The following is a 15,556-nucleotide window of genomic DNA, read 5'->3' on the forward strand; positions in this document are numbered from 1 at the left end:
GGGGGGAAGGAGAGGAGGTAATGGGTCGGGGAGTGAGGGGGGGGGCGAGAGGAGGGAGCGGGGGGGGGGGGGGGGGGAGAAAAGAAAGGAAAGAGGATGGAACCGGGTGTGGGGGAGGATGGAGGAGGGAATGGTGCTGACCTAAAGCTGCACAGGGCACCATTGGAGAGATGTCTATCGGGAACGTTGATGTGCAGAGATCCATCCGGGGATCTGAATGTGGATAAATGTCAGCGAAGGTTTGCATAAACGGATTCAACATTCCCGGGGGGGGGGCCCATCTAACAAGTGAAATTAAACAGGATTAGCGTGAATGGGTCCTATTTTAAGCAGGCTGAGGGTTGGGGAACAAGGACGGGGTGGGGCGGGGCGTGGGGAGGAGCTGGAGAGGGTGGGGGGGGGTGACGGGAGAGATAGGGCTGGAGCACAAAATGGAAACCTCAGATTACCTGAGGATTGGACTGAAAAATGAAACCCCTGCTATAAAATGCAGTAAAGGGGGCATGCCCCATTAGTCACTGTCCCCGAGAGGTGGGTCTGTGCAAGTTAGCAAAGTTCTTCAGTTAAGCACGCGGAACAATTTAGCCCTGAGTTAATTTTTCTAATCAGCGAATTCCCCCATGAGCAGACTTGCCGAGTGCACTCACCTCCATTAATCATCCTTTGCCCCTGGGACTGGACCCCAGCCACATTCTTCGAGTTCCTGTCCAGGTGGCCAAAACTCCTACAACACAGAGACATCTCTTCATATCCAGCATCAAACTATCCCGTTATCCACCAAACCTCCCCCTCCCCCTTACACACACTGCACTGCCAGGCTGCAACAGTGTCACAGGATCTTGTCTACTCTTCACCTCTCCCCCCGCCCCCCCCAAAGTCACCCCTCCCTGCACCCCCCCCCCACCCTGCCCTGCACCTCCCACACCACATCCCCCGCTTTGCCCCACCGCTCCCTGCACCCCCCATTCTGCCCTCCTCCCCTCCCCGCACCCCCCTACACCCCTCCCCATCCTGCGCCCCCCTCCCACACCCCTCCCGTCCTGCGCCCCCCCCCACACCCCTCCCGTTCTTCCCCCCCCCACACCCGCCTCCCCATCATGCTTCCCCCACACTAACCCTCCCCCCATCCAAGCAGCCCCCCCACCACTCCTCCCCCAACTCCCCACACCACCACACCACCCCTCCCCTCCCCCAGCGTTCTCCACCCGCCTGTCCCAACACACCCCTCCCCCATTCAGAACGTCCCCTCAACAGCGCACCCAGCAGCGATACTTACAATCTGTCAGTTATCGCCGATTCAGACTCCAGCGTGCTCTGAATCTCCAGCAGAACTCCTGAAAAATATTGTGCAGTTAGAACACAATCAAATCCCCCCCCTCCCTCTCCCCAGAGACAAATACCCCTTCCGCCCCCCCAGAGACACGTACACACTCGGACGGATGTACACACATACACCAGAAGTGCGTTGACAGACTGAACGACTATACTTACTCTCATCGTTAAGCAGTGCATGTTCCATTATCTCCACCGCCTTCCGCCCTGGGGGAAGATGAAATCATAGATCCAATCACGAGCTCACTGAATCCTGGCTATAACACCCAGTATGTTAGATAGTATATTTATGGTACATTTACTACTGGATGAGTACTTGTATTCAAACTATTGAGTAACTTTCCAGCACAAAGTATTTGAATATAAAGTCCACCTCCAGCCCCCAGATTAGTTTTGAGGAGGAATCTCCCAGTAACCAAATATTCCTGCCCTTTTCTCGGGAATTACAGGTTGAACCTCTCATATCCGGTACCCTCGGGACCCGGCCTGTTCTGGAGAAGGGATTTTTCTGGACGAGGGGTGCTCACGCTAAATTGGATGGTACAGGTACTGAGCAAGGGGATATTGGGGCTGGCTGACTTGGGGCTGGGAATGTGACAGAGAGATCACGGGGGGGCGCTGTGGATTGCGGGGTCAGGCCAGTGATTGCGGAAGTTGGCAGCGAGGAAGGACTCCAATTTGTTCATGTCGGAGTTCTGCGCATGCGTCACCCGGTGGCCGGGAATGGTGCCGGACGAGAAGTGGTTCCGGATAAGGGAGTTCTGGATAAGGGAGGTTCAATCTGCACCAAAATCTGCGACAATTGGCAGGAGAGGAGGAGGAGGGCGGGCGAGGCGAGGGCGGGCGAGAGAGTAGGTAGCCGGCGATAAGTTCACCAAATTCGGGCCCATAATATTCAGGGGTATTTGCCATTTCAGAAGGATAGGCAGAAAGGAAAAAGAGGTGGGGTAGCTCTGTTAACAAAGGATGAGATCAGTGCAGTAGTGAGAAATGATATTGGCTCAGAAGATCAAGATGTAGAATCAGTTTGGGTGGAGATAAATAATAAGGGAAAGAAGTCACTGGTGGGAGTGGTCTACAGGCCCCTAACAGTAGCTATACTGTAGGATAGAATATAAATCAAGAAATAATGGAGGCTTGTAAGAAAGTTGCGGCAATAATCATGGGTGATTTTAATCTTCATTTTGATTGAACAAATCAAATTGACAAAGGTAGCCCTTGAGGAAGAGTTCATAGAGTGTATTCGGGATGGTTTCTTGGAACAATACGTTGTGGAACCAACCAGGGAGCAGACTATTTTAGATCTGGTAATGTGTAACGAGTCTGGATTAATGAATGATCCTGTAGTTAGGATCCTTTTGGGAAGAGTGATCATAGCATGGTAGAATTTCAAATTCAGTTTGAGGGTGAGAAAGCTAGGTCTCAAACTAGTGTCTTGAACTTAAATAAAGGTAATTACAAAGGTACGAAGGCAGAGTTGGTTAAAGTGGACTGGCAAATATATTAAAGGGTAAGACTGTAGAAACGCAGTGGTAAACATTTAAGGAGATATTTCATAACTTTCAGCAAAGATATATTCCAGTGAGAAAGAAAGACTAAGAGAAGGATGAACTATCCCTGGCTAACTAAGGAAGTAAAGGATGGTCTCAAATTGAGGATGAGGCTGGGGAATTAATAATAGGGAACAGGGAAATGACTGAGACTTTGAACAAATATTTTATATTGGTCTTCACGGTAGAAGACACTAAAAACATCCCAATAGTGAATAATCAAGGAGCTAGTGGGGGCCAAGGGGGAACTTAAAACAATCCCTATCACTGGAGATAAAGTACTAGGAAAACTAATGGGACTAAAGGTGGACAAGTCCCCTGGACCTGATGGCCTGTATCCTCGGGTCTTTAAAAGAAGTGCCTGCTGAGATAGTGGATGCATTGGTTGTAATCTACCAAAATTCCCTGAATTCTGGAGAGGTCCCAGCGGATTGGAAAACCACAAATGTAACACCCCTATTTAAGAAAGGAGGGAGACAGAAAGCAGGAAACTATAGACCAGTTAGCCTAACATCTGTGATTGGGAAAATGCTGGAGTTCAACATTAAGGAAGTAGTAGCAGGACATTTAGAAAATCATAATACAGTCAAGCAGAGTCAGCATGGTTTTATGAAAGGGAAATCATGTTTGACAAATTTGCTGTAGTTCTTTGAGGATGTAATGAGCAGGGTGGATAAAGGGGAACAAGTAGATGTCGTGTACTGCGATTTCCAGGAAGCATTCGATAAGGTGCCACACAAAAGGTTACTGCACAAGATAAAAGCTCACAGGGTTGGGGGTAATATATTAGCAAGGATAGAGGATTGGCTAACAGAGAACAGAGAGTCAGGATAAATGGGTCATTTTCCGGTTGGCAAACTGTAACTAGTGGGGTGCCGCAGGGATCGGTGCTGGGGCCTCAACTATTTACAATCTATATGAATGACTTGGATGAAGGGACAGAATGTAATGTAGCCAAATTTGCTGATGACACAAAGACATGTGGGGAAAGCAAATTGTGAGGATGCCACAAAGAATCTACAAAGGGATATAGACAGGCTCCGGGAGTGGACAAAATTTTGGCAGATGGAGTATAATGTGGGAAAATGTGAGGTTGTCCTCTTTGGTAGGAAAAATAAAAAAGCAAATAATTATTTAAATGACAAAATGCTGTAGTATTGAGGGACCTGGGGGTCCTTGTGTATGAAACACAAAAAGTTAGTGTTATGTATTTAATCCCTTGTAACCTGCATCACACCTGTCCACCAGAGGGCCTATCTGTTGGAGTCCCAAGGGATCCCAGCATCCCTTGGGAGCACAGTATATAAGCAGGCCACCCACGAGGTACCTGCACTCTGGAACTACAATAAAGGAGCTAAGGTCACAGTTGCTCATTACACACAGTACTCTGTCTCACCATTTATCATGAGTATAATAGTTAGTATGCAGGTACAGTAAGTAATCAGGAAGGCAAATGGAATGATGGCCTTGATTGCAAGGCAGTTGGAGAATAAAAGTAAAGAAGTCTTGCTACAACTGTACAGGGTATTGGTGAGGCCACACCTGGAGTACTGCGTACAGTTTTGGTCTCCTTATTTAAGGAAGGATATACTTGCATTGGAGGCAGTGCAGAGAAGGTTCACGAGATTGATTCCTGTGATGAAGGGGTTGCCATATGAAGAAAGGTTGAGCCTATACTCATTGGAGTTTAGAAGAATGAGAGGTGGTCTTATGAAAACAAGATTCTGAGGGGGTTTGACAGGGTGGATGTAGAGAGGATGTTTCCCCTCGTGGGGGAATCTAGAACTTGGGGACATAGTTTTAGAATAAGCGGTCGCCCATTTAACACAGAAATGAGGAGGAATTTCTTCTCTCAGAAGAATTTTTGGAATTCTCTGTTTCAGAGAGCTGTGGAGGCTGGGTCATTGAATATAGTTAAAGCGGAGATAGACAGATTTTCGAACGATAAGGGAGTCAAGGGTAATGTGGAGCGGGCAGGGAAGTGGAGCTGAGTCCATGATCAGATCAGCCATGATCTTATTGAATGGTGGAGCAGGCTCGAGGGGCCGAATGGCCGACTCCTGCTCCTATTTCTTATGTTCTTATTGTGGGACAGAGAGCCAAAGCCCACGCTCGCAAGACAGAGAGAATGTGAGATGGAGAACAAGAGCGTGAGCGAATGATGAGGATCGCAGTTTGTGTTGATGAGACTAGTGACAGTGGGGATTCTGTGAAAGGACAGACCTTTTGTAACAATATTCTCGGAACAGGTCGAGTTGATCAGCTTGACTTACCATCCCCCTCACTCCCGGCGCTCGCTTGCCTGCTCATTCCATAAGTCTGCGGTGACTGCACGACTTCCCTGGGAAGCAACAGTAATCGACATTCTCTTAAAGGGTGACCATGTCTCTAACTGAAGGATTATTGACACAGATTGAGTGGCAGTGGATCAGAACTCTTACTGAACACATCAGTAACGGGTTGCAGCTAATACAAGGCCCTGGGGCAATTCTAACAACGTGTAGACTGCAAACAGAAACAACTTGCATTTATTTAAACATCTTTCACGCCTTTAACATCCCACAGAACGTCACAGCCAATCGATTATTTTGAAACCTTATTCCAATCAACACTGCAGTCAATGTTTCACAGACAGGTCCCACAAAGAGCAGTGAGATGGATAACCAGTCGGTGCTGGTTGAAGGATGAACTCCCTGATCCACTCTCAATGCGTTGGGATCTCGACATCCATCTAAGCTGAAATACGGTTCTTCTGACAAAACGTGGATTCTGGGCTCATGTCGTGGAGTGAAAGCGACCTCCATATCCTGCTGCCTAAAGCCAGGAGTTCTACCCACTGAGCCACGCTGACTGAAGCTGCTCTCCATGGATGCTGGGTTACAATTCTCCCAGCCACACTGCTGCGACTGTTTACTCTCTCTCCACATTAGGCACATCGCTCTCTGTCCAGGTCAGACATTCATGCTTTGAGTATTGGCAGTAACCATGGCCATTGAGGAGTTAAAGGTCAAGCTCTGCTCTCAGACAAAGCCAACATTCGCACTGCCTCAAACATGGAGAACAGTGCCTGCACTGGATGTGCAGACTCAGCCCCCCAGTCAGCAGACAGGACCATCGCAACCTGCACATGGGAAACCAAGTCATCCTCCATCAGACAACGGCACTCTGCCCAACAGATGCACCCTCTGGGAACACGGAGCACAATGACAGGGCCAGTGGGATGAAACTTACCGGAAAGTCACTCCCGACCCAAAGGGTCTCCCCTGGAGTTAGTGACTGGGCTCAGCGCGAATAGCTTACCTGGAGTTGGCTTTCGTGATGGTCCCATCTTGCATGGCTCTCTGCTGGGAGGTCCTGGTTCCAACTCCCTCATCAAGGTCAACGATGCATCTCGGTTCCACCACCCACTTCGATGAAACTGAGAACCTCTCAAACTCCGAGGGAGAGATGAGGTAAAAACCTGAAAATATAGAAAACAGACATTGCAGGACTGGCAGCAAGTGAAGTCTGGACGTGAAGGTACTGGCAGTCGGGACAGGACCTGGGGACAGAGGGGGAGAGCTGGTTGGGTTTGGGGTGGGGGCGGAGAGAGAGCGGTTGGGTATGGGCAGGGTTTTGGGAGTGCACAAGGATTTGCAGTCTCCGCATGTAGTTTATGGATTAAAATTTAACCCACAAACGGGAAATATTTCCTGGTCACTGAGATTCAGAATTTCCCATGTTAAAATGAGAAGTTACTCCTGGGCAAACTTTTCATTACATGGACTCCAGTGTTTTGGGAACCAGATCCGGTGATTCAGTGTGAAAAACAGAACCTCTGCCCGACCTTGCCGGAGGTCCTGAACTCTGACCATGTGAGGGTGTTGCCGAGTGGCCGCCTGTCAATGTGCGGATTCCTCGATCCCACGCAATGCGGCCCTTACCTTGCCCGGATTTTGTGAAGACACAGGATGCAATTCCACTGACGTCCTCCTTCCTGATGCACTCGTACCGAACTTGGCTTCTGAGTGCAGGGAGAGAGATGACCTGGATATCGCCGAGATTGGTCAGCACCAGGAGCCCGTTCTCGCTGTAATCCTCCACCCGACTGCTGCTGAAGCTGGCGGCTGACACCTTCCGCACGCGGGACCCTTCCACTGCCGTCAGCTTCAGCTTGGTCCGTGTGCTGACCTTGGGTAGTGTGAATATCTGCCAACAGAGCGGAACATAGTTAGAGCGTCTCACAGGTGCACCAGACTGAAGCTGCAGCCTCGATCGCCCGTGGTACGGGGCAGGGGTGTTGGGGGGGCTCGGACAGTGCCAGACCTGGGAAAGAGAGAACAGAGGGAACTCTGTGCGTGCAGCAATGGCACCTTCCCCAAAGTCCAGCCGCTGAGTACTGGTGTGCATGGGTTAAACAGGACATCCCAACCAAGGGGCAGGGAGTCCCAGCGATAGGATGGTCACAGAACAATCCCAAGACCACTGAACAGCGATGTTGTACATGTCTCAGACACACGGAGCCACAGCGCGTAGTTCTGAGCACAATATTGGAGCCACAGAAAGGGGACAGTGAAGGTTCACGAGAATGAAACTGAGAAATGAGCTGATAGGAAGAAAGGCTCGAGTGGTTGGGGTTTTTCCTCACTGAACAAAGGAGGGGGGGAAAACAGAGACGTCCAGCACCATGGTGGGGTGAACAGTGAATGGTTGTTGCTGATTCATCCATCACTGGGAGGAGGACGGGCACAGAAGGCCCAGTGGGGAAGTTGGAAGAAATGTCAGAGGCGTATTAGAGCAGGGAATAGTTTACTACAAGGCAGAGACGGTCACATCATTGTAAGGGAATGGGATAAGTATTTGAAAAGGATGAATGTAAAGGAAATGGGGAAAGAACAGCGAATTGGGGATTAGAGTACACAGCGGAAACACCGGCACAGATATAATGCACTGAATAGGCTCCATGTTAAACATTCCTGGATCAGTCACACTGATGTCAAGGAGACTGTTGAATAGAAAAATCAGGCTCAGGAAATAGAAAAACAAAGTGCTTTTCTAATACGGCATGTCCCAAACACCGAAGTGCTACGATTGTTACATACCAACACAGCAAGATCCCACAAACAGCACTGAGGCGAATGAGCAGCATATCTGTTTTTGGTGTTGGTTGATGGAGCGGTGTTGGCTGGGACACTGCATTATGTGCTCAACCTCGAGGTTGGGGCACTCACGAAACCGCGACAGAGTTTTACTGACTGACCAAGCGGACAGCCGAGAGAAGCAGTGATCACTGTTGGCAGGGCGAGGGGAGACTGGGATGTAATTACAATGGGTGTGAAATCCTGGCCTTGCCCAGTCTGTACGTATGGACTCGCCGAGACCTCGCAAATGCCGGTTTTGGGCGTGCAATTCACATGTGCCGAAAACCAGCTTTTCCAATGTGTCAAAATATCTCGGCAAATCTCCCACATCCCCGGGAGAAGCTCAGCCGCACGGACGAGTTTGGGCTATTTGCCCAGCGAATGTCCTTCAAACTCTTACACCTGGTAAAAGTAGGCGCATACACTGGTAAAAGTAGACTAAGAGTTTTAAAACACATAAAAATTAATGTTAAACACACATTTTTATCGTAAAAACCCGATCCATTAAGATAAGTTTATTTTAAACCCTAAATAAAACACATTAAAAAAAACAAAAGTTATTTTTTTTTATAAAACATTAACTTTAATTTCAATTAATTTTAAATATGTGAGGTGTTTTTTTAATTTATGATGTGTTTAGGTGTTTTAAGGGGGTTATTCTCTGATAGTAATAGGAACTCGGAGATAAAGCGTTCCCATTACGGTCAATGAGAATACTATACCGTGATTGGTGGTCCAGGCCCAAGTGACTCCAGCTTCTCTGTCCATGTCTCGAGAACAGGGACGCGCTGCGAAGCGTGGGAAAGAAAGGCCTCTGACCGGAATCAAAGCCGCCTCTGGGACCACCAGGGACATTTGTAGAGAAATGTCGGGTCAGGGGAGTTCGTTCGAAGGGAGCCTCCGATTGGAATTTCAGGGCCAATGTTTATACCTACACACAGATACCAGTACACCAGAAAGATACAAAGCAAGCTCCTTAATCTCAGTTCCTGAAATAAACCAACTTCAAAATTTGCTGATTGGCCCGGTTTATCAACTTAAACATAAACCAGAAAAACACTCAGTCGTGTCTGATCTGGAATGTTGTAGTTTAAATGCAGATTCCTGCGAGCTCTGGCACTGTGTGTTTCTAAACATTCAGCTTGGAGACTGAAGCTGGGGCTGTGCTGATGATGATGGTGCAGGAACAAGAGGAAGATTGGAAGGATGGACAGACTCCGCTCTGCTAGCTCAGTGTCGTACTGAAGCAATCACCTTGAACTGCTCCTCGGAGATGACCAGCAGCATGTGGTTCCCGTGCATGTCCGGGCTCTTGGACAGGTCATGTGCTGCTTCCAATGGCTCTGGGAGCAGAACCCCTCGCCCGTCCAATATAAAGATCCCCACCACAGGGGCTCGGTGCATCAGCTGGATCTCCTTCGCTGTACAGATAGTGGAATAAGTTAGCTGGGTCTGTGAGTACTCCGGACTTTCACCATTCTACACAGTTTGCAAGTCAAACAATGAATTCATAAATACCATTAGATCACTGAACATTTTCTAGCTCAAATTAAAATAGTATGAAGCTTTGTATTTTTTACTTTACAAAATACAGAAGGCACTCACACACACTACTGCCATAGTCCGCTCCCTCCCTCCTCAGCACTCAAAGATTCGATGTCTCTTTATTCTTTCCCGAAGCTTGCTCTGTAACACAGAACACCCTCTCCCCCACCACAACCACGCGATAACTATGCCAATGACAGGAACTGAGTGCGTTGGCTGGAATGGTAATGCAAGCCGCCCGGTCTAGGGGGAGGATCCACAGGTTTCATTCACCGTACTGCTGAGTTGCTGATCTCAGTCACACACACACATGTGGGGCAAGAGTCTCGGATCAGGCGGGTACGTACCGTACTGCCGGAGGGGAGTCTCAGGGATCAGGTGGGTACATACTGTACTGCCGGAGGGGAGTCTCAGGGATCAGAGATGGTACATACTGTACTGCCGGAGGGGAGTCTCAGGGATCAGGTGGGTACATACTGTACTGCCGGAGGGGAGTCTCAGGGATCAGAGATGGTACATACCGTACTGCCGGAGGGGAGTCTCAGGGATCAGGTGGGTACATACTGTACTGCCGGAGGGGAGTCTCAGGGATCAGAGATGGTACATACCGTACTGCCGGAGGGGAGTCTCAGGGATCAGGTGGGTACATACTGTACTGCCGGAGGGGAGTCTCAGGGATCAGAGATGGTACATACTGTACTGCCGGAGGGGAGTCTCAGGGATCAGGTGGGTACATACTGTACTGCCGGAGGGGAGTCTCAGGGATCAGAGATGGTACATACCGTACTGCCGGAGGGGAGTCTCAGGGATCAGGTGGGTACATACTGTACTGCCGGAGGGGAGTCTCAGGGATCAGGTGGGTACATACCGTACTGCCGGAGGGGAGTCTCAGGGATCAGGTGGGTACATACCGTACTGCCGGAGGGGAGTCTCAGGGATCAGGTGGGTACATACTGTACTGCCGGAGGGGAGTCTCAGGGATCAGAGATGGTACATACCGTACTGCCGGAGGGGAGTCTCAGGGATCAGGTGGGTACATACTGTACTGCCGGAGGGGAGTCTCAGGGATCAGAGATGGTACATACCGTACTGCCGGAGGGGAGTCTCAGGGATCAGGTGGGTACATACTGTACTGCCGGAGCGGAGTCTCAGGGATCAGGTGGGTACATACCGTACTGCCGGAGGGGAGTCTCAGGGATCAGGTGGGTACATACTGTACTGCGGAGGGGAGTCTCAGGGATCAGGTGGGTACATACCGTACTGCCGGAGGGGAGTCTCAGGGATCAAGTGGGTACATACTGTACTGCCGGAGGGGAGTCTCAGGGATCAGAGATGGTACATACCGTACTGCCGGAGGGGATTGTCAGGGATCAGGTGGGTACATACTGTACTGCCGGAGGGGAGTCTCAGGGATCAAGTGGGTACATAACTGTACTGCGGAGGGGAGTGTCAGGGATCAGGTGGGTACATACTGTACTGCCGGAGGGGAGTCTCAGGGATCAAGTGGGTACATACTGTACTGCGGAGGGGATTGTCAGGGATCAGGTGGGTACATACTGTACTGCCGGAGGGGAGTCTCAGGGATCAAGTGGGTACATACTGTACTGCGGAGGGGAGTGTCAGGGATCAGGTGGGTACATACTGTACTGCGGAGGGGATTGTCAGGGATCAGGTGGGTACATACTGTACTGCCGGAGGGGAGTCTCAGGGATCAAGTGGGTACATACTGTACTGCGGAGGGGAGTGTCAGGGATCAGGTGGGTACATACTGTACTGCCGGAGGGGAGTCTCAGGGATCAAGTGGGTACATACTGTACTGCGGAGGGGAGTGTCAGGGATCAAGTGGGTACATACTGTACTGCCGGAGGGGAGTCTCAGGGATCAGGTGGGTACATACTGTACTGCCGGAGGGGAGTCTCAGGGATCAAGTGGGTACATACTGTACTGCCGGAGGGGAGTCTCAGGGATCAGGTGGGTACATACTGTACTGCCGGAGGGGAGTCTCAGGGATCAGGTGGGTACATACCGTGCTGCCGGAGGGGTTTGTCAGGGATCAGGTGGGTGCATACAGTACTGCGGAGGGGTTTGTCAGGGATCAGTTGGGATACATACTGTACTGCGGAGGGGAGTCTTAGGGATCAGGTGGGGTGCATACTGTACTGCGGAGGGGAGTGTCAGGGATCAGGTGGGTACATACTGTACTGCGGAGGGGAGTGTCAGGGATCAGGTGGATACATACTGTACTGCGGAGGGGAGTCTCAGGGATCAGGTGGGTACATACCGTACTGCCGGAGGGGATTGTCAGGGATCAGGTGGGTACATACTGTACTGCCGGAGGGGATTGTCAGGGATCAGGTGGGGTGCATACTGTACTGCGGAGGGGAGTCTCAGGGATCAGGTGGGGTGCATACTGTACTGCGGAGGGGAGTCTCAGGGATCAGGTGGGGTGCATACTGTACTGCGGAGGGGAGTCTCAGGGATCAGGTGGGGTGCATACTGTACTGCGGAGGGGAGTCTCAGGGATCAGGTGGGGTGCATACTGTACTGCGGAGGGGAGTCTCAGGGATCAGGTGAGTACGTACTGTACTGCGGAGGGGAGTGTCAGGGATCAGGTGGGTACGTACTGTACTGCCGGAGGGGAGTCTCAGGGATCAGGTGGGGTACTGCCAGAGTGATGGGCAGGTCTGTGGAGAGCATGGATGTGGCACATTCTCTACCGTTTCCTTCAGTTCATTGATTTAAGTCGCAGTGTTTGTGAGTGACAAAGAACTGGTTCTATTGCAAAGGCTTTGATCAGATGAACTACAACCTATTTGGCTCACATATATTATTTTGTCTTACTTCATCTGACTTCATCACAAAAAAGGGATGAGGGATTCTGAGTTGAATTATATTGATGCACAAAGCAGTTTTCGATTTGTTAACAATTTTCTTTGATAATCAGACAGTTGTATCAAGTATTGATCTGGGAGCGAGAACATTGGAGAGATGTTGTTCCCGACACCTACAGAGTTATAACAGGAGCTCCGAGATAGCAAGGCACAAGCTGGAGGTCTGGAGAGGTTTGTGTAGGGGTGGAGCCAGATAATACTGCATCAAGATCAAAATCAGTATACTGTGAGTAATTACCCATAGAATCAGAACGGTTACAGCACGGAAGGCGGCCATTCGGCCCATCGAGCCCGTGCTGGCTCTCTGCAAGAGCACCTCAGCCAGTCCCACTCACTCACCCTTTCCCCGGAGCCCTGTAAATTTTTTTCTTTCTGGTACTTGTCCAATTCCCTTTTGAAAGTATTGATTGATTCTGCCTCCACCACCCTTTCAGGCAGTGCATTCCAGATCCTAACCACTCGCTGTGCAAAAAAATGTTTTTGCTTATATCGCCTTTGCTTTTTTTGCCAATCACCTGAATCCGTGTCCTCTGGTTCTCGACCCTTCCCCAATGGGAACAGTTTCTCTCTATCTACTCTGTCCAGACCCCTCATGATTTTGAACACCTCGATCAAATCTCCTCTCAACCTTCTCTGCTCCAAGGAGAACAACCCCAGCTTCTCCAGTCTATCCACATAACTGAAGTCCCTCATCCCTGGAACCATTCTCGTAAATCCCCTCTGCACCCTCTCTAAGGCCTTCACATCCTTCCTAAAGTGCGGTGTCCAGAATGGGACACAATACTCCAGTTGGGGCCGAACCAGTGTTTTATACAGGTCCATCATAATTTCCACACTTTTGTACTCTATACCTCTATTTAAGAAGCCCAGGATCCTGTAAGCCTTTTAATTGCTGTCTCAACCTGCCCTGCCACCTTCAACAATTTATGCACATATACCCCCAGGTCTCTCTGTTCATGCACCCCCTTTAGGATTGTACCCTTTCATTTATATTGCCTCTCCTCATTCTATCAAAATGTATCACTTCGCAGTTTTCTGAGTTAAATTTCACCTGCCATGTGTCCGCCCATTCCATCAGCCTGTCTGTCTTCCTGAAGTCTATCCATCTCCTCCTCACTGTCACTATACTTACAAGTTTTGTGTCATCTGCAAATTTTGAAATTGTGCTCTGTGCACCCAAGTCCAAGTCATTAATATATATCCAGAAAAGCAGTGGGCCCCATACCGACTCCTGGGGAACACCACTGTATACCTTCCTCCAGTCCGAAAAACAACCAACCATTCACCACTACTCTCTGTTTCCTGTCACTGAGCCAATTCCATATCCATGCTGCCACTGTCCCTTTTATTCCAGCGGCTTCAACTTTGCTGCAAGCCCATTATGTGGCACTTTATCAAGCGCCTTTTGGAAATCCATGTAACGTCAACCACACTACCATCATCAACCATCTGTTACCTCATCAATAATTCAATCAAGTTGGTTAAACACGATTTGCCTTTAACCAATCCGTGCTGGCTTTCCTTAATTAATCCACACTTGTCCAAGTGACTATTAATTTTGTCCCTGATCATGTTTCTACAAGCTTCCCCACTACCGAGGTTAAACTGACCGGCCTGTAGTTGCTGGGTTTATCTTTTTGAACAAGGGTGCAACATTTACAACTCTCCAGTCCTCTAACACCGCCCCTGTATCTATGGAGGTTTGGAAAATTATGGCCAGTACCGCCGCCATTTCTGCCCTCAATTCCCTCAGCATCCGAGGATGCATCCCATCCAGTCCTGGTGATTGATCTACTTTAGGTACAAGTTGAACCTCCCTTATCCAGGACTCCCTTATCCAGAACCACTTTGTCCAGAACCATTCTCGGCCACGAGGTGGCGCATGCGCAGAACTCCGACATGAACAAATTGAAGCCCTTCCTCACTGCCGACTCTCGTAATCGCTGGCCTGACCCAGTGATCCTCTCCTCTCCCCTCCCCTCTCCCCTCCCCTCCCCCCCCACCATCAATGATCTCTCTGATGCACATCCAGCCCCAATATCCCCTTGCTCAGTACCTGTACCACCCAATTTAACGTGACCACCCCTCGTCCAGAAAAAATCTCTTATCCGAAACAGGCCGGGTCCTGGTGGTTCCAGATAAGGAAGGTTCAACCTGTACAACCAGCCGCTCCAGTACCTCGTCTTTATCAATTCTTATCCCATCCAGTATCTCCTCTACCTCCTCCTTCACTATGTCTATGGCAGCATCTTCTTCCTTGGTATAGACAGATGGAAAGTACTCATTTAGTACCTCAGCCATACCCTCTGCCTCCATGTGTTGGTGTCCATTTGGTCCCTAAATCGGGCTTATCCTTCCTCTTACGACCTGTTTACTATTTATATGCCTATTGCATACAGAGTTTACGGTATAGTGCATATTCAGTAATTGCCATTTGCTATGGTTCCTAGGGCAATTTGGTTGTAAATAAAGGGACTTTGGTCTGTAAACATTGTGACTTCACAGCCACATTTCTGATAGGGCAGTGCAATATGATAGTATGTTGAGTTGGAAGTGGGGTAATTTACAGCATAAGTCACCCACCAGAACCTTGCCCAATTGGCCACTCTCCTTGGGTGAGCTTAGACTGTGTGTGTGTGTTGGATAGCTATTCAGCCATGGAGTGCATAACACAGCCTAGAGGCTTCCACTCAAAGGGTGCATTTGAAGGTGACACTAGGGGCCAGGTGACGCTAGGGGCCAGGTGAAATTCAAATGCACCTTTCAGTGGACGCCACTGGGCAGGGATCAGAAGCAGAAACCCTGGCTGATTTCCCCATGGGTAGTACCCCAACCAAGAACAGTTCGCTGAGCACGGACTGAGCGGAGCACGTAGCTCGGGGCCATAGCACACGATGGGTTAACCGCCCGAGCCGTGCAGTTTGAGCGCTGCACAAATGGACACTCGGTGATCGAAACAACACGAGAGCCGCACAGCACCGGACGGAACACCAGAGGAACAACGGTACTACTCCAAACCCACCCTGGGCCCCCTTCACCCACCAGGGGAGGGGGAACCACTCACGCCCGGTCCCCCCGCCACACGAGGGGGAATCACCCACCCGGGGGCCCCCCCCGC

General features: G+C 49.8%; 1 protein-coding gene and 1 pseudogene across 1 annotated transcript in view; one reads left to right on the plus strand and one right to left on the minus strand.

Annotated features, from left to right (window-relative positions):
* The window catches only part of LOC139226187 (small ribosomal subunit protein uS7m-like), a 3,589-nt pseudogene extending 3,340 nt beyond the window's left edge, over positions 1–249 (plus strand).
* A 262-nt stretch (positions 250–511) lies between these two features.
* The window catches only part of LOC139226188 (LLGL scribble cell polarity complex component 2-like), a 171,844-nt gene continuing 156,799 nt past the window's right edge, over positions 512–15,556 (minus strand). Inside the window, exons 16-23 of the mRNA XM_070856820.1 lie at positions 9,257–9,423; positions 6,806–7,070; positions 6,183–6,342; positions 5,156–5,223; positions 1,492–1,539; positions 1,277–1,334; positions 648–724; positions 512–537 (exon numbers count right to left, since the gene is read on the minus strand). Of these exons, the coding sequence (XP_070712921.1) occupies positions 512–537; positions 648–724; positions 1,277–1,334; positions 1,492–1,539; positions 5,156–5,223; positions 6,183–6,342; positions 6,806–7,070; positions 9,257–9,423 (869 nt within the window). The remainder of the gene's footprint in view (positions 538–647; positions 725–1,276; positions 1,335–1,491; positions 1,540–5,155; positions 5,224–6,182; positions 6,343–6,805; positions 7,071–9,256; positions 9,424–15,556) is intronic.

The sequence above is a fragment of the Pristiophorus japonicus genome, chromosome 16 (genome assembly GCF_044704955.1).
Source record: "Pristiophorus japonicus isolate sPriJap1 chromosome 16, sPriJap1.hap1, whole genome shotgun sequence".
Lineage (NCBI taxonomy): Eukaryota > Metazoa > Chordata > Chondrichthyes > Pristiophoridae > Pristiophorus > Pristiophorus japonicus.